The sequence below is a fragment of the Vidua macroura genome, chromosome 6 (genome assembly GCF_024509145.1).
Source record: "Vidua macroura isolate BioBank_ID:100142 chromosome 6, ASM2450914v1, whole genome shotgun sequence".
NCBI lineage: Eukaryota > Metazoa > Chordata > Aves > Passeriformes > Viduidae > Vidua > Vidua macroura.
In genome coordinates this window covers 33042785-33061522 of record NC_071576.1, presented here as the reverse complement: position 1 = coordinate 33061522, position 18738 = coordinate 33042785, and the positions used below count along the sequence as shown (strand labels likewise).

The window sequence follows — 18738 nt, the reverse complement described above, 5'->3', positions numbered from 1 at the left end:
GGATTTTTTTTGTATGTGTCACTGGCAAGTCCCTGTTTAACCATGTTTGTGCCCTGTCATCTCATGAACTGTCAGCCTTTCTTTCAAGCTTGTACATAAAGACTGCACATTCGACAGTGTGAGTCCTGTTGCCTTGTCAGGCAGCAGGGAAAGGTGGGGAACCCCACTTCTTTTTAAACCATTTGTTAATCATCCTTCAAATGTGCCTCAAATAAGAACAGCTGGAGACCCGAGAATCGTCTCAGGCCACGATGCTCCGAGATCAATATTCGAGGCAGGCGTTGGACAGGTGGTCCTTCAATGCTTTATCAAGGTCATCTGGTGATGAGCATCACCCGTTTTTCTTCAGGGAAGCCACGGAGCAGCGTTCCTGCACGGGGGCTCTCGGAGCTCGGTGTGGCCACGCACGGAGCCCGGCTGAGGTGCTGTTGGTTCTCCGAGCCCCCGTCTGTGCCCCCGGCGGGGCGGGTGCGACAGCGGCTGCCCTCGGCCGGCGGAGGGTGCGGCGGGAGGCCGCGAAGGGGCGGGGGCCCGGCAGGCAGCCCTGCCGCACCGGCGGCGGGCCGAGGCGGCCGCAGTGGAAAAACCCCGGGCGGGCGTGAGGGGAGCGGGGCGGGCGGGGCGGGGCGGGGCGGGGCGGGACACACCCCCGTGCTCGCGCGCTGCCGTTGGCCGCGCGGCGCGGGGGCGGCGCGGAGCGCTAAAGAAGCGGGGCGCGAGCGGCGCGCGGCAGCATCGCCCCGCCATGGCCCTGCGCGGGCCCCTCGCCCGCCTGCTGCGCGCCCGGCCCGGCGCCGCGCTCCCGCTGCGCCGCAGGGCGCACTCCGTGGCGCTGGTGGGAGCCCCGCTCTCCAGGGGCCAGGTGGGCGTCGCCGGGGTGCGCCGGCCGCCGCGGTCGCCCGGCTCCCCTTCCCCGGCGGGGCTTGCGTACCTGGCTGCGGGCAGCGCCGTCTGACGCGTTCCCCCTCTCTTTGTCTCGCAGAAACGGCGGGGAGTGGACCACGGCCCCGCTACCCTCCGCGCCGCGGGGCTGGTGGAGCGGCTGGCCGGGCTCGGTGAGCACAGCGCGGCGGGCGGGCGGGGGTGGCGGCGGGGCTGCGGGGCCGCCCGCATCGCCCCCTCCCCTCTCGGGGCAGCGTGACTCAGCCGCTCGCTGCGGGCGGGGGGAGACGGGTCCTGCCTCCGGTGACTCACGGAACGCACCGTACCCCGGCGATGCCCGCAGCCTTGCGGAGGTGTCGGGAGGGAGAGGCTCGTCGCATTCCGCACCGGGAGGAGCCGCACCGGGCCCTGCTGGGGTCCCGGAACAAAGAGCGGCCGGTGGTCCCGGCTCCCCGGCCGCGATGCGCTCCGGCTGCCCGGAACAACGGGACGCGCCCCGAGCCGCCCGCGCTGGCACAGCGAGCGCCGCAGCGGCACGCGGAGCGTGTGCTGCTCCCGTGCTGGCTGCAGGAGAGCCGGGGAAGCGAGCGGCCGTCGGAATCGCTGTGTGCGCTCGTGGCATCCAGACAACTAACTGATCCGCGGGTTGTCACGTAGTGCGGGCTTTGCCTTGTTTTTATCTTCTGTGTTCGTTACCAGTTTGTTCCTAAAAGATTCGTATGCTTCCAGGTGATGAAAATCAGAATTTTCTGGAGAAGTCGTCAGTTTTATGTAAGAGGTCTTGTGTGAAGTCTTTGAAAACGCTTGCAAATACCACCCTGTGAATGGGCTGTTTCTGGTCTTTTTGTGCAAGCAAATCCATGCAATTAATTGTCATTCAACTTCTCACATCGATTACGTCTACGAGCTGAGACCTGCAGAAAGCTGTGCCACAGTTATTAGAAACAGGACACGAGGGATAGAAACTTGTAAAGCTGAACTGTGTCTTAAAAAATCTTTAATCTAGAGAGTGTTACTGAAAATGGTGTGATGAGGATGGATTGCAGGGATGTACCACAGAGAGAACCAATATCTGCTCCCTGGGTGGTTAGTGTCAGTGGAGTTTAGATGCATACAGAGATAATTGCCTAATAGCCCTCTAGCAATTTTATTCTGAATTGTAAGAAGTCTTCAAAACAGAAGTAATTGTTCTGTGCAGCCCTGTAGGCTTATCCTGCATATCCTAGGATTCACAAGCTGAAAATCCCAGTTGGCAGCCAGATGTGTAGATATTATTTTCCTTTCTTGTTTTGTGCAAAGTACAGACATTGCCATTGTTGGCAATACTTGAATTCTAGTGAGCATGATCTATAATTTCAGCAAATGTGGAAGAGGGCATCTAAAAGAGGTTCTTAGTACTGGAATAGTTACTGAGCCTAAAGTTTATTTGAAATTAACCAAATGCTACGTTTGAAAGGAGGATGCTCTTCTAAATAAGACTGTAGGCAGCAGATTACTTTGTATCAATAATAGAATTTTATACTGGAAGGCTTGGGTTTCTCTTTCAAATGATTCAGAGCTAATGTTTCCACTTTGAAGGAATTCTTTGAGGAAAACCCCAAACCCACAAAACCCAACAAAATTAAAAACTAGGAAAAAAAAGCCCTCTTATTTGCCTGACACAAGTTCACTTCAATAGGAGCTTATAGAAGGTAGAAAGAAAGGGAAATTCAAGCCCTTTCTGGATTCCAGTATCAGAATGTTATGGGGATAGAAATTAAGCAAGCTAAACTAAATTTTAAAAATACTTTCACTGCTTAGTTTCTTGTAAGTTGTTTACTCATCAATTAGTTATGCACATGCAGATATTTTCTTGCTGGTCCCTTACAATTTTTAGAAGCTCTTCCTTCTGTAGTTGCAGTTTCCTATTGCTGGCATGTTCTTCCACTGGGGTGGGGTTGGTTTTTTCTTTAAGGTGGTGTTGATGTCTGTTGCTGCTTAAATCTCTGCAGCCCTTTTAAGAACAGGTTCTGCAGTGAGGGTCCATCCTGAAATGATGACAGTCGCCAGCATGCACAGAGGAGTGGTTTACAGTGCAAAGACAATCTGCTCCAGGGGAGGCTGCTAGATGGAGGAGGATGCTGCCATGTAGCCTTTTGTACTGTACACATTTGTTGTTCATGGAAAATTAACAAATGTTCATTTTCATATGTGTGCTGCTTATTTTTCTTCCCTGGGATGCCAGGATAGCTTTGGCTGCAGTACTATTGTCATAGTGCCATTACTTGGAGTCCTGTGGTATGCTGAACTGGCAGTAAAATTTTAGCTGCTTTGTCTTTATAACACTATGAATTTTCTGGTCATACTTTTAAGAAGGCCACAGTATGAATGGAGCCACAGTATGATTCTAATTATTAATTTTGACATTCTATTTATCTACTTTATTATAGGAGTTAATAATTTTCATGCATTCTTGATTGTTTTCCAGGATCAGGCAAATTGTACTGCAGCAGATCAGGTTTCTCCTTTAAAAATAAATAACATTTGTGTAAGACACAGGGCTTTCTTCATCTGTACTGGCTAGTTCTGAAGCATTTGTGACCACAGGGTCTCTGTATGTGGGTGCATATGGAAAGTGTCTGTTACATGCCCCCATTCCCTGCTTGGATATGAAAGAATGCTATAAACTTGATTTTCCTTGTCATTACCACTTTGAAACCAGGTATGAAATGTACAATGATGCTTCCCAGTAGAAGAGTGAGACTGGATTCTGGGCCATCTAAAGAAGTACAGATGGGGGAAAGAAGCACTATTCCTTTGCATTAACAGTAACTCTGAAAATTGCCCTCACAGTCTTTCAAATGGAAGAGATTTCTGGTGATCAGACTCTTCTGTTTGCCTGAAATTTTAAAGTTTATTTGTTTAGAGTTTTGATTAATTCATTTTCCATTTGTAATTCAAGTTCAACTCGACCTGTATAAAATGAAGGTGCTCTGGAGGGTTGGCTAAAAGGTAGCATTTGGGTAGTAAGATGCATATACTATGTTTGTTTGTTACTTTGAGTATGAAGCAGCCACATGGCTCTTCACATGCTTGTCTGTCTTCTTTAATGACTTCTGGTGATAGTGCTCCAGCCGTATCAGAAGGAGTGAGAACACTAAACTTTTGTTTCCACTTTTTGCAGTGTTTTCCACTTTGCTTTCACTGGCTGGTGTATTTGGGGGGGGGGGGGCTGGTGCTGGAATTTTATTGTTCCTTTGACCCTATCCGAATTTCTGTTCTTTCATAGTCCTATTGCAGTGTTCTGAGCTGCTATTCCAATTTCTATTTTTTTGGGAGGGGTCCCTCCCTTGAGAGATTCTGTGACCATACCTACATGGTATATAGTAACTTCTTGGCTGCCTCAGTTAAAGACTGCCTGTGAACTGCTTGTTTATGCTTAGGCTGAAATCCGAGGAGGGAGCACAGAGACAGATGTTGTTGCTAGTCTGTACCAGACTGTCAGAGGTGAATCTGAGCCACCAATTTGACTTTTTTCCCCCTTGTGAGAACCAGAGAGATCACAGTTACCTGTTGGTAGCAGCTCAAGATGTACTCAGAGTTACTGTAGCAGGAGTTCATCTCCCAAGCCAAAAGCAGCGGGTGTGTAAGCCTAGCAGGAGTAAATTAAAATATAACTTACTCTGCCTGTGGGGATTTTTATGCACCTTGAGATGTTTGTCTTTTGGCTTTGCTTCTTCTCCTAAAGGAAACTAAAATATTATCACCTTAAAGGGCATGTTGCAAAAGAAGTAAAAGTACCATGTGAAAACAGAGACCCACACCTCCTTGGCATGGGAGAGAAAAGGGTGCAAAGCATGTAGGGCTGTGTATTGCTCTAACAGTAAACAGAAATGGGTGCAATATGTGGAGGCTTTTGGACTTTTGTTGGCTAGGAGTGAGGAAGATAGGTGGCAGATGCATAAGCTACTGAAGGTGCAAAGTATGAAATTTTTTTGAGTGATAATTTCTTGGGCCTCTCCTGTTTGCTGCATATTAGGCAGAGAATCTGATCACACTTCAATCCAGAGTTTTGCCTCGTCCTCTTACTTGAGAGAAAGGCTTTCTTTACTCAATTTTTTATACTTAATAGAGAGCCACTGTGTCTTACTGTTGCCTTTGAGGTGACTTAGAGCATCTGTGTTGCTGCTGGCACTGGAACAACTTTAGTGTAAGATTTCTTCCCAAATATTCATTCCTGTATGTTGGCTGTTGTTGATTGTGGAATTTTTTTTTTTTTTTTTTTGTCTTTATTTAGAACTGTATGCAGCTGGGTTGCTGAGCTTAGTCAGGCTTGGACTTGGGTTACCGTAGAATTGATTAGCAAAGTTTGGATCTGAGTTGCTGGCTTGACAACTTGGTGAACTGCAGAAACATGTAGCTTACACACAGAGGGGAACTATACGTGTCAGAGAGAATGTGCATCTTATCGCCAATCTTCTGTTTGACCGGAAAAAAATCTTCAGTGATAGGTTTCATGAGGTCTGTGTAGTGACTCAGAAAGGAGTAACCTCCTCTAAAAGAGGAGTGGAGCTGTTAATCCCCGTGTCTCTGGAGTTACACTACTGCTTTGCCCAAAACCATTGGACTCCTGTTGACATCTGCTGCCAGAAATAGCAATGCAACTTTGCTTCTTCACCAAGATAGCTCATATGGTTAGTATCAGTCTTAATAAATCATGAGGAAGATGCTTCAACATATCTCCTCTTTGTCCACCTAAATCTTCTTCAGTAAAGAGTTTAGAAGGAAGATAACCAGTTTTTTAGTTATGCACCAATTATGCATAAATAAGTATAGGTGCTGGGATTCATCAGATTTGCACTGGCAAGAGTTACAGCTGCATTGTTGGGAAAGTAATGTTAATCAGTCCATCCAGTAAATGTGTTTAAAAAGTTGCCTGTATCCCTGAAGAATTTGACAAACTGTACCATTCTGCTTGCCCTGTATTTGAACTGAGATTGGATTTACATGTTAGAAACAAGATCTGTCAGGAATAGATTCTTGAATTATTGGGTTAGACTCTAGCTTTGTTTTGCAGTAGCTTTTACCTTAGTTGTTTCTCTTCAAAACTCAGTATTTTAAACTTGTAAAGACATTAGTACAACCAGTCAAGTATCTCTAATCTCTAGAATTCCAATAAAGTCTAAATTTGTTGTATAGATTTCATCAAGATCTAGCTTTTTTTGAGTTATGTTTTCTGCTGTTGATTAAGTGGGAGACAGGCAAATTTTTAAATAACTGCTGGCATTTAAGCAGCACCTTGTTTAGTTAAATCTCTGCATTGTTGAGGTAAGAAATGCTACTGTTCATGTCTTTTTATTTCTGATCACATCTGGTGCTAGTACAGTCAAAGTTAAGTATTTATTTGCTAGGAACATCCTCAGGAACAAAAATCAGTTTGGATATAACATAATGAGGTCAGACTAACAGCTAATTCTTCCCTACAAAGCAGAAATAGGAATGCTTTTTTTTTTTTTTTTTTTTTTTAATCCAGGAACACCCTCTCCCCCTGCTTTTCCCCCGAAACAAAATGGGTAAATGGCAGTCCTCTTCTCTTTCCTTTCCCTTAGACACAAGCGTGCCTGAACACTTCTGTTTAATAATATCAGTACAACATACTTATGTAGTACTGCAACTTATTTCTGGAACTAGACTTAATTACCTCTTTTTATTTATACAGAGATAAAGATCCATGAGACTCTGCTATTCTTGTTTATCTCTCAAATGTGGATTAGCCATGATTGGTTACCTTCAAAGACCAGTGGTTTGTCAAAAATCCAAGCACAGCCAAAGGGGTTGATTGTAACTGGCATTTGCAATGAGTCTTTGAAACTATGCCACTTGTCAGAATGCATCAGGGGTAGGTGCTGCTCCACTCTGTGAGGGAAGGCAGCCAGGAAGTGCCTCTGATGACCTGGCAGGCAGAAGGAGCCCTGCTGGGGTTTTGGAGCAGAGGTGTTTTGAAGAGGCTTCCACTAAGACTGTTTTTAGGTTGCTTCTTCCCACCAGACTTCATTGGCTGTCTTGCCTTGAGCAGGGGAGGCTAAGCTCCCCTGGGGGAGTGTGCTCTGCTGTGCACAACTGTGCTCAGCAGCTGCAGTTTATGCTTTTGACTGTTGTGCCTTCAATATTTGCATGATTACAGGTAGCCTTGGAAGTCAGGAGATAAATGCCAACACTGAAAATAGAATCAGAGCAGTCCTTGCAGTCAGTTGGTTCTGATATTCTCTTCCCTTCCCCATGCTGATGGAGCACACAATCTGCTTTGGAATGAAAAGCTTTGTCAGCCGTCCATCGATTTGATATTTGTTTTTCCCTCTCCCTTTTGGCTGGTGCATACTCGAGGTTGCACTCTATGAAATTGGCTTTAAAAGAATCTTTGTGAATTTGGGGTAAATGTCACTTGGTGCTTTAACTGCAAATGTTCTGTGTGTCAGTTTAAATACCTTTAAAAATAAAGCTGTGCTGGTGAAGATCAGGAAAACCTGAACTGATTATTTCTTCCTAATCTTTAAATAAAGGGAGACTAGGGTCAAGGACCAATGAACAGAGCTCTTGGGGCTTTTGTATTTTTTTTTTTTTTAATTTATAGTAATACCCTTCATGCTAGATATTTTCACATTATAAAATTAGTTTTAATGCATGACTTAGCTGAATTTCTGCACCTATATAATTCTCTGGATTGGAGTACATTTAGATCACATCCTGGTTTATTTTTTGCTATTAATTCTGTTGAAGGAGTGGAGTTCCTAGGGGGAGGGGGAGGCACAAAGGGAGATGACAGAGGGAACATTAGGTAATGAGTTGGGTTTTGATCTGCTTTACAGCACACTTGATCTATTACTGCTTTCTCATTTGAAATTTGATTCACATGTCTTATTGTGGACTCACAAGACCAAGAGACCTATGGCAGGTATATGCTTATGTGAATATGGTATGGAGGACTGTGTTTGGACAAAAGGTGGAAATTTCTATTATAACACCACCTGCTGAAAAGCAGGGAATGAAGCACTGAAGGTAAATTAAAAAAAAAACAACAAAAAAACCACAACAACAACAACAAAAAAACCCCACACCAAAACAAAACAAAAAAACCCACACAGACCACCAATGCACCAGATTTTTCATTTGTATATGAAGAAGTAAAGTGGTCAGATCTTAGTTTCTCCCAGCTGGTTAAGAGGGAGGAAGAGAATTTCAGTAATCTCTAATATATTCTGCTTGCCCTTCCTCTCAAGTGTTACCTGCCTGGGTTAGCAAATGTAGTAACTGTTTACTTCTGTAACAATCTAAAGCACAAGGTGTCTGTTGTTGAGGAAAGCTCTTTTGGCATTATGATCCTCATGGCTGTAAGGGCTCCATTGTGTTCTTGTCATCAGGAACTGTCTGGGTTAAGCTCATTTGACTGGAATTAGAACATGTGCAGGGTTTGTTGGTGGTGTGGCAGACGCAATAGCTACACCCTTTTCTCTGATGCAAGGCACAGTGCAAATGTTTCCCAACACCTCAGAGTGACGTTTTTGAAGACCTCTTAAGGTCAACTGCACTGAATTTCATCAGAGATTAAAGCTATAAGCAGTTTTCAAAGGGAAATGAGGTGGCCGCTCAATTTGGGGTCGGAAAAATAATTTTTGGCTCACTTTATGCAAGGGACATCTTGACTACAGACTTGGGGCAGCAGTTGGAATTGGGTTTGCTAATTGCTTTTGTAGGAGATTAAGCTTTTTAAATATTTACAGCTACAGAAACTTTGTCTTAAACCAGACCTTTCAAATTTTCAAATTAAAGGATGGGAAATGCTCAGACAAGAACTTGCCTTTTAGGAAGTGAAATTTTAGAGCTGACAGGTATCTATTGAGCCATCAGCTATGTATCCAGTAGATACCTATATACCTATACCTCTTCTAGCAGATAACTGGTAGATGCTGTGTACTGAACTTCCTAGCAAGCGAGTTATGATTAAATTAGGCTGCTGAAGTCTGTCTCTTGTAGTGGGAACCTTGCTAGCCTAATTTCCTATTCATGTAAAATGAAAGTATGCACTTTGTTTGTGTAGTTGTAACATACACACACATCCTGGATAATTCTGGAGGGTTAAAACTGCCTTAAAAAAAGCTTCAGAATGCATTGGTCAGAATGAATTGAATCACTTGTTTGCTGTTATGTAACATTTTGACAGTGTCTCTGAGAAAGGATTACAAAGTCCCCACCATAAACCAATGGGTTCATTCTGAAGAGGTGGATGGTAACTCGGTTTCATTCATTTGAAGTAAAATGTTATGTTTGCCTATAAACATTGTTCATAATAGTCACTGCATCGCAAAAGGCGTTTATGTGTTTGTGGTGATTTAGTAAATGGTGTTATAATCGGAGAAAACAGTTTGCAGGAGTGGTGCTTTCATGTGAGCAGCTTTATATATAACATGGTATGAAAGAAGGTCTAGTAACTGTAGGATTTCCAGATTCCTTTGACAGTAGTTCACCCAGAAGAGGATTTACTTTTCCCATTAATTGAGGTTTTGAGTTTTTTTTTTAAGTCCAGTTCACAAATACCCATTGTAAACCAGCAGTGTTGGGAGATTAGTTCTATCCCATGATCCTTGCGCTTTTGTTCCAATTCCCATTCGCTGCCTTGCAGAGCTGTTATATTTATTATGTGAATGTGCCATGGGGCAATGTCAGCAAACAGCCTGGGTTTGGAAAGCTGAATCTCCTACTATCAAGTTTGCTGCTTCTGTTGCTGGTGCAATTTCCTAGTGGGGGTGGGGGGAAGCTTTCTGTGCTGCTGCCCAGATGTTTTCTGATTAAATGCCACATGAGCTGCCTGTTTTTACAGAAGGAAATTCTCTAAATCTGTGCAGGGAAATTACTGTAGTAACTGCTGGCTACAGTGTGTATTTTGCTTATGATAGGAAGTGAACTTCAGACTTGTCATACAGCTGGACAGATGTATACAGCTTGTACATCTAATGTACCAGTTGTAAGCATCACTGAGTTGAGCATGAGTGATACATTAACAGCTTATTTGAAAAGGCATGCACAGAACAGTTTTCTCACGTATATACTTAATTTGTTGGGGTTTCTTTGGTGGTGTGTGGTTTTTTGGTTTGTTGTTTTTTTTTTTTTTTTTTTAATTGCGTTTTGTTGTTGTTGGTTGGTGTTTGGGGTTTTTTGCTTGTTTGTTTTGTTTTGTCTTTGGTGGATTTTTTTGTGAGTGTGATTTTTTTTTTTTCTTTTTCCTTTTTCAAAAATTTCTAAGTCTAAGGCTCCTAAGTAGGAAAAATGAGGATTTGTTCTACCTGATACAAGTAAGGTTCTGGCTGTGCAGGCTGGATAAATGACAGCTGTCCATCCCCTGCATCCCCTGGTCTGCATGTTGAATGCCTGTGTGATCTTTCCCTAACCTGTTCTGGTCAAAAGAAATTAACCTGGGAATGATCTACTGTGCAAACTCTCTCAAGCTAATTTATTCATTTTTTGGTTGGACTGTGTCCCCAGGCACCTCTGATGACAGAGGGGAGGCATTGAAGCCCTGAGGATTGCACTCCTCAGCTGCAGATGCTGCCTTTCCACGCTGGTCGTACATTCTGACAGGACTGCTATGCATATGCATGTGTTAGTTATGTAACTATACTGCATGTTCCTACTCAGATTGACACCTTTATCTCCCTTGTATCTCTTTCGAGCTTCTGTAACAGAAATAGATTACTCTCTTTTGAAATAGAAAATAGATTACTGCTTTTTTGTTTTCCTCACTTCAAAAAGGGATCTCTGCTGGAGCCGGATGCTGACTTGTATGTATTTGGTTGTTATAAATTTCCTGCACTGTTGATAATTGACTAATGAATCAAACAATAATGTGTTTTTCATTTGAAAGCAATTTTTGTTAGGGCTTGAAAGTGTGAACTTTTGATCACATTTAGTTTTATGTTCTTTCATTACTAGCAAAGTGCCTATGCTGCTTACTCCTTAAGTATGTTACTTATGGTATGTTTCAATTTAAAAGACCTTTAATCCTGGCTAGACCTGACCTGCTTCACTGACAAATGGTGTGGATGCTATGCTTTCTAATGAATGTAAGGAAGCTGGCTTTCCTATCTGCCCATAGTTTTTTCTACATTTCAGAACTTGAATCTACTGCCTTTTAAAAGGCCACATATATTCTTCATGTTAACTTTCGGTGCTGATTTAAAAAGCTGTTTTGTTTACAAGTATTAGTATCTATGTAAAATAAAGTATTAGTATCTGTATAAAATAAAGTGTCCCAGCTACCAAAGAAAGTAAGTGGATATTATTTGGTGGGGTAGATTAGAAAATCTTTCACTAATGGCCAAATGACAGCAAAAGCTCCCAATTTGCACAGCAGTACAGCATGTCTATCCATTGAGCAATTTCTGTGCACAAATAATGTGGTCGAGAGAGCTTTGATTTAAGAAATAAATCTGTGTGCAAGCAGGCAGATGAAGTGGAAAACAATTCAGGTCTTTAAGTTTTAGACTAATAGCTGAGATTCTAAATAGAAGCCATGTCAAATTATAAAAGTAATTATTGATGTATTGAACTGTTTTTTTCTTTGTTCAGTGCCATTAAGACAAATGTGCATGTCAATTTCATCTCTAGTATCTGGTAATTTGAAAAACTGTGTACACATGCACTTCCCACACTTTGGGATACATGGCATAATTAAGTACTGTGAATTTCTTTCTCTGTGCACTATCTATTCACTAAGCTTTCCTTTTGCACTAAGGTCATTTAATCTGAGTTTTCAAAACACTGGGCACCATTAAAAGAAGTCATAGTAAGAGGAGATACTAATGTTTGAGTATTTGATTAGTGTGTACTTCTGAGATTAATCAGCCTTTAGATGGCTGCTTTAAAACATTCCTTATCACCCTGGGAAACCTGAACTGTCCTCTGCAAGCACATAAGTAATGTAGGCCTAGAGACAAGGGATGCACAAAGCTGAGAAAAGAAACTGCTACAAGGTTCAGGCATGCTTAAGTACTTTCATCAAACTTTGAAATACTGAAATGTGTAGCAGTGTGCATATGTTGGAGAAGTAGTCTTGCAGGATGACACAAATACAAAAAAACCCAATCTTTTAACATTTACTGAACATCTTGGAACTCGCAACTTTTTTTCTGCTTCTGCACAGTACCAGAACAAACAGAAGGTAGAAAATGTAGTGGTCACAGAGATCAGATAACACATTCAAATCTGCACAAAATGGGCTCAAAATTCCAGAGCCTTCATCCTGTTGCTTAATTAGGTCTTGTCTACGGGAGGAAAAAAAAGCAGTTGGGTATCTGTATTGCCTTTTGAAAAGCTGGGAGTGGTATGTGGGAGTGGTATGTCATGGTACTGCTTACTGCTTTAAGTCACTGCAGAGAATGTGTTTTCTCAGAGTTGCTAGGACATTTATTCAATCCTTTGTAGAGCAGCTGTCCTCAGCTGACATGTTCATTTGTAAATACCCCAACATCTGCCCACCTCTGTCCCTGGTATAAAATATATGCTTGCCTATTTCCCAGCACCAAATCTGCACAAGTGACTGCACAAGTAACTTCATTCATTTCACCAGTCGAAACTCCTTTTAAAATATGAAGAAGTCATGTATTTCTCAACTAATCTTTTATGCAATATCCACCAAGCAAATTCACAGAGCCAGTTTCCTAGACAGACTAATAGCTTACTGGAAGTTAAGCAGGAACCCAGAGCCCCAAGTAGGCTGTTTCTTCGTGTTGACTTGCCTTAAATTTTTCAAATTGTCCCATTAAGCACAGGATGGCTAAAGGCCAAATGTCAAGCTCTGGCCTGGATGCTTTGAACTGCAAACAGACTAGTGATTCTGAGGAGCAAAGGGGACAGGCATGACTGGTATTCAGGGTGGTCTTATTTGAGCCACTGTTGGTGTAGCTGTAAGTACCCTGGGGCCTTTACTGCCCTCATCAGAGCCTGCAGTGAGAGGCCTGTCATAAACTGAGAGCCTCTGAGAGGAAAGGCTGAATTTTACACCCAGAATGTTCTCGGGTTCAACAGCCAATCAAGCTGTAACTGGCAATGAAAGGATCTCAAAAAGTTTTCGGATCAAACTCCCAGAACTAAAATGCCTTCTAGAATAGCTTGTGTTGAGAAAATGGACAGATTCTCCTAAGAAAGCACTAGTGAATCCTCCATGGAGTTGTCTGGAAGTATTATAAGAAAATTATATTATTTGTTATTTGGCATTTTTGTGCCAGGATTTTTGGGGACCTTGAAAATGTAAAAAAACTAGCTATAGTTAGTGAAATGTGTAGTCTTTGGCATCTTTAAGCAATTGAACTTATCTGAGGCTGTATACAATCTGTCTGAATGGGAAGGAAGAGGCAATGCAGACTATAATATTTCGTGTTAGAATTTATCATGAATTTTTTTTTTTTAAATCCAAACTTTTTCTAAGTGACTTTTTATGATTGGCATAGCTTATTGCTAAATCAAAGCTGTCTTAAGCTGATAATGTTGTCTTATACTTTCTAATTTGTAATGCTGTGACAGTTGCATCCCATGCAAACAGTCAAATGGATCCACTCCTTTTCCACTGTTCCTTTCATACTTGCCAACTGATTTTGAGCATTTCCCTGGGAATGCACTTAAGTCACTTTCTCCTTTTTTTGCTGTGTTCCCAGGATGCCAAGTGCACGACTTTGGAGATTTGAATTTCACTCAAGTTCCCAACGATGAACTGTACAACAACCTGGTTTTATACCCGCGGTCGGTGGGCTTGGCCAGCCAGATGCTGGCTGATGCAGTGAGCAGAGCAGTAGCTGCTGGACACAGATGTGTGACTTTAGGAGGTGATCACAGGTGAGCTGATCTAAAAACAATTAGTGGTTCATGCTGCAGGTCTTGGAGTGCAAGAATTTAATTTAAAAAACAAGGGGACTTGGGGAACAACTCAGGGGTAATTTCTTGGCAATACCTTAAGGATGGGCTTTTAGGTGGAACATAGAAGACAGCTACAAGAACCTGACCTTCTCAGACAGTACTGCTTAGTTCCAGACTGGTCTGTGATCAGTTGTGTAGACACACAACTGAGGTTTTCCTCTTTGGGAAAGTTTGTGCCATCAAGTTCCTTCAGAGGAACTGCTCAGTTTCTTTATTGCTGAATGTTTAGTGACGTGTCTCTTTTGCTCATCATTTCTTGGGATAGGTTTGTAATGCCTACACACAGACAATTTTGCAACAGATCTTACAACACAAATCTTCTTCCCCTTTTTCACGAACCTTTGGTCTGAGAACTGGTTGAAGATGGTAGGGCGTGTAGGAAGGAATTGTGGGGGAAGGTGTCATGAGTAGAATAAAAAAAAGGCTAGATTTTCTGGAGCACTTGGACCTAGAACAGGTGAAGATTAGGTGTGTGGGAAGGGTGACAAGCAGTAGTTACTTGGCCTCCTGGAATCACAGCAGTGGCATGCCATACAGTTTGTATGGGATTCTCCCTTTATTGTCACAGATGTCTGATGTGTGGAAATGTAATGACATGGCTGACTGAAGATGAGAGACTCACTGTTGTCCTTGTAGTTGTTCTGAAGGAGGAATGGTGACTAAAGACTTTGTTACTGTACTTCCAGCTTGGCACTTGGGTCTGTCAGTGGCCATGCACGGCAGTGCCCACACCTGGGGGTGATCTGGGTGGATGCACATGCTGATATCAACACGCCTCTCACAACTCAGTCTGGAAGCCTCCATGGACAACCTCTCTCATTTCTCCTAAGGGAGCTTCAAGATAAAGTGAGTATCCTGATTGTAGTTATCCTACATGGCAACCTCAGAGCATTGCGCCATTGCTGATGTGAGGTTCTTTCTGCTCCAAATGCAGATCTTTTCTATTAGAGTACAAGGAAAAATATGTATTACTGTGTGTGTACACATGCACATACATGCACACATATATACAAGTGCCACAAACACAGGTAAACACAGATAGACACACTTAGAGACACCAATGAGAAAAAGCTTTTCTTTGTGTTTGCACCCTTGTGAGCTGCACACAGCAGCTGACTGTGGTGCTGTCCCTGAGTCATTGAGCGTTGTTGCCCAGGCTGGGCAATGGCAGCACTGCTACAAGCTGAGCAGGAACCTCCCCTGAGCCCAGCCTGTGAGAGCCCAGCTGAGCTCACCTCCAGGAACAGCTGGTTCCTGCATACTTCACATGATGCTTCTGCTTAGTTTGGCTCTTCTGTGTTTTGACAACCTTGGGGCCTGACAGGAGCTGTTCCTCTATGATCTCTCCTAACTGGCTGCTCTGGTGCTGGCTGTGCTGTAAATATTATAAATCAAAACAGCTGTAACTACTTGCAGCGAGCTTTTAAAGAGAGAGCCATTTTGTTGGAAAGAGGTCAAACAATCAAAAATAGCTGTTTCCTGGGGCACATAGAATGTGCATGGCCTGTTTTTGCTGCTGTCAAGGTGCTGAACAGTAGGTTGACCTAAGGCTTAGGTCCCCTGCCTGGCTTAGCTGTACCTGCAGGGTAGGTACCTTAGGGACCTGCAGCACCTGTGCAGTGAACAGCCGAGGCCTCTGCAGTAGGAACTTTGATACAACAATCTGCTTCTGCTGAAGCTTAGGCTGGAGAATGAGAGCAGGATCAGCAACTGCATCTTGAGAATGGATGCTGGAGCTGCAGAAAAGTTGACTGCATTTTGGCACTCTGCATTGCTAGTATTTACTCCTAATTTTCTCATTTTTCTGGCAAATTTGGGGTGCTGTGTTGCGGGAAGTATACCCTTTCCGAGCAAGAACAAGCATGCTTAAATCTGTATGGCTACTGAAGATACCGCTGCATCAGTTCCTGTTCAGCATGGCAATACTGCAGTCATCTCATAAAGCTCTTCTGCTTTTTCTCCTGCAAATTCTTTTGAAGTATTTCCATCCACAAGTCAATAGAATCATCTGGTGCTTTTATATACTTTACTCTTTCTAGACACTCTTATGTGGTCTCTACAAATGTGTTGGAATTCCCAAAGTAATGCAAAACTAATGGGGCTTTTTGGAACACCCCCTGAACATGAAAAGGTTAATACAAAAGGTTACTGTATTTCTACTTTTTTGCCAATAAGTTAAAGGGGGTGATATTTTTTTTTGCTTTTTGACAACTGTACACACTTTCTCAAGGGAGATAAGAAGAGAAAATTTTGTAGATTTCAGAGCACACCTAAAGTGAACAGTGTATGGCTTGGTGAAAACAAAACTAAAGTTCTGTGATAGCTGAGGAAGGAGGAGATACTGGTTTGCTGGGTTCCAGTTCTTGAGCAGCATAGAAAAGCAGTCATTTTTTACAATTATTGGGATTTTTTGACATGCAAAAGTATACCTGTAACCTTTCTGGGGTCAGTGGGGGGAGCAAGCCTTTCTTGCAAGCAACAGTAGTGAAGAAAGAATAAGATTAGCCTAGTGGCAAGCTTAGTGGCAAGCTACTCAGGCATGGTGCTGGTTATGGGATCTTGTTACAAGCCTTCCTCAACTCCAGCAGTCTGGATGCCTCTGCAGAAGCAGCTCACACAAAACCTGGCTGTGCAGGTGCACAAACAGGCGTGTGCACTCACTCAGGGGGGCTTTCTTACCCTATTGTATTCCTGTTTAGAGGGGGGAAAACTAACGTGAGTCCTGCTGGTACCACGAGGCTTCTACAACAGTATGAATTTTTAAACAGCCCTTCAGCAGTAGCAGAATGTGCCTTTGACAGTGGTTTGTCCAGCTAATACCCCTCTGACTCTCAGGAGCAAACCATTATGTGTGCAGAAGTGCGTATGGCTCACCCTCTTACTCTCATCCAGTACAGCAGCTAAGTTGATAATGGGACAAAAAAAGAAATTATCATCCTCTTTCCTGACTGCTTCAGGGCTCCTGGGACCATCTAAACTCACAAACTGCTATTAACATCTTCCCGTGAAAATGCCTGCACCTCTGGCTTTACTATCAGCAACTCCTTTTCCATTGTAACAAAGCAAAGAACCTGTCAAAGGCAGTTAACACATTCAATTTTATTTATTTACAAAGAGGTGTAATTGAATTTGCAGTATTAAATCTACTGAATCATTAATACTAGAGAGTATCTGACAATGTTATCATTACTATGCTCAGTTTGTGATGATGTGGTGATGATGAATTTTGCATAATTCATTTTTGAAACCTGAATTAATTTTTCTAGTGGTCTCCGTTTATCCCTCTTCTTAATTTATGACTGAAGAGGTTTCAGGTCATTGACCTAGAGTAGCAAATACTTTATAATCTGTGCTAATTTAACCTAATGTAATTAAATATAGCTATGGGTGTGTTCACCTTTAAAAACATCCAATACTGTAACTAGAATAATTAGTAATTGAGAAGTCTAAGACAGAAACAAAACCTTATAGCTGCTTGACAGCTGTGTTGGCTGTAGCCATTTTCAGAGCTGGGAGAAGAGAAATTTGAGTTAATTTAAATCACTCTTAAAATTAGTAGATATTACTAACTGAAAGGTTTTATAATTCCATACCATGACTACTTAATTACCAAAGCTGAAAAATTATTACCTTATCATCTTTCAGTTGCTATCCTAGACCTACTCTCTTCAATTCTGCATCAAAAGCCAGCATGATGTAGCCCACTGTGGAGGCCCAACTTTTTGCCCTGCTTTCCCCCCCTCTTTTATTTTTTCTTTTTTTTCAACTTCCCACTTTGAATTTATCCATCTTTAGTATTGTTTTTGTAAGTTTGCATGACTTTGGTAATTCTCCTAAAAAGATACAGCTGCCTTGGTTTTTATTCTTCCACCTGAGCATAATGAATGCGTTGGGTAAATTACAGAGCATCCCCATTAAGTGCCCTGGGTAAATGATCTACATCTGGGTATCTACTTTAGCATTCCTCCTTACACTCACTGATGCAAATTACCTATTGCTTGTGGATTCAGGTTTTTAGTCCTCCTCCTCTTCAAACTGGAAAATGTAGAAGAGTTAAAAACTTAATCCATTAACATTCAACTCAGATAAAGTCGTATCATTTTACCTGAGTTGAACATAGGAACGAAAGTAAGGACTGATTACATCAGCCAAACCCTCAAGTGCAGAAGTTTATCTATGTAGAGAAAGAAAGGATGCTATAAATCAATACAAAGTTTTCAGGGAAGCATTTTGTTAAGTATGTCATTAAACTGACCTAATACCAAAACTTTACTTGCAGGTACCACAACTTCCTGGCTTTTCCTGGCTAAAGCCCTGCCTTTCAGCATCTGATATTGTGTACATTGGTTTGAGGGATGTGGATCCTGCTGAGTAGTAAGTTCATTTAGATTAAACAATTTTTGTAAAAGCTGAAATAATAAGCTTGAAATCACATCCATAAGAGTTGCTAGATTTCAGCTTAAACCAATAATGATTGTTTTTAAAAATTATTTTCACAGCTATATTTTGAAGAACTTTGACATCCAGTATTTTTCCATGAGGGATATTGATCGTCTTGGAATTCAGAAAGTTATGGAAAGAACCTTTGAACAACTGATGGGCAGGTAACAAACTACTATCTAATTTAAACTACTCTTGTTGAACATCTGCTTTCCTGAAAGTTATTTAAAGTGAAGGTCACTTGCTGTAAGGCGGCCATACAGAACTGTGCCAGTGTCCAGTACACAGGGAAGTCTCAGCACTGGAACCATTTCACAGTGATCGGCAGATGGCTGAGACAGGTTACGACTCACTACGATTGTGGCTCTGTTTTATACTATTTGGTTCTGTTCAGTAATTCTGCATTTTCTGCAGTCTGACAAGATGTTTGAATCAACTCAGAGTACAGGATACACATTATACTTTTAAAATTAC

General features: G+C 42.3%; 1 protein-coding gene across 1 annotated transcript in view; it reads left to right on the top strand.

Annotated features, from left to right (window-relative positions):
- The first annotated feature begins 726 nt into the window (after positions 1-726).
- The window catches only part of ARG2 (arginase 2), a 20313-nt gene continuing 2301 nt past the window's right edge, over positions 727-18738 (top strand). The window contains exons 1-6 of the mRNA XM_053979236.1: positions 727-862; positions 983-1055; positions 13566-13743; positions 14511-14670; positions 18104-18198; positions 18324-18428. Of these exons, the coding sequence (XP_053835211.1) occupies positions 746-862; positions 983-1055; positions 13566-13743; positions 14511-14670; positions 18104-18198; positions 18324-18428 (728 nt within the window). The 5' untranslated portion in view covers positions 727-745. The remainder of the gene's footprint in view (positions 863-982; positions 1056-13565; positions 13744-14510; positions 14671-18103; positions 18199-18323; positions 18429-18738) is intronic.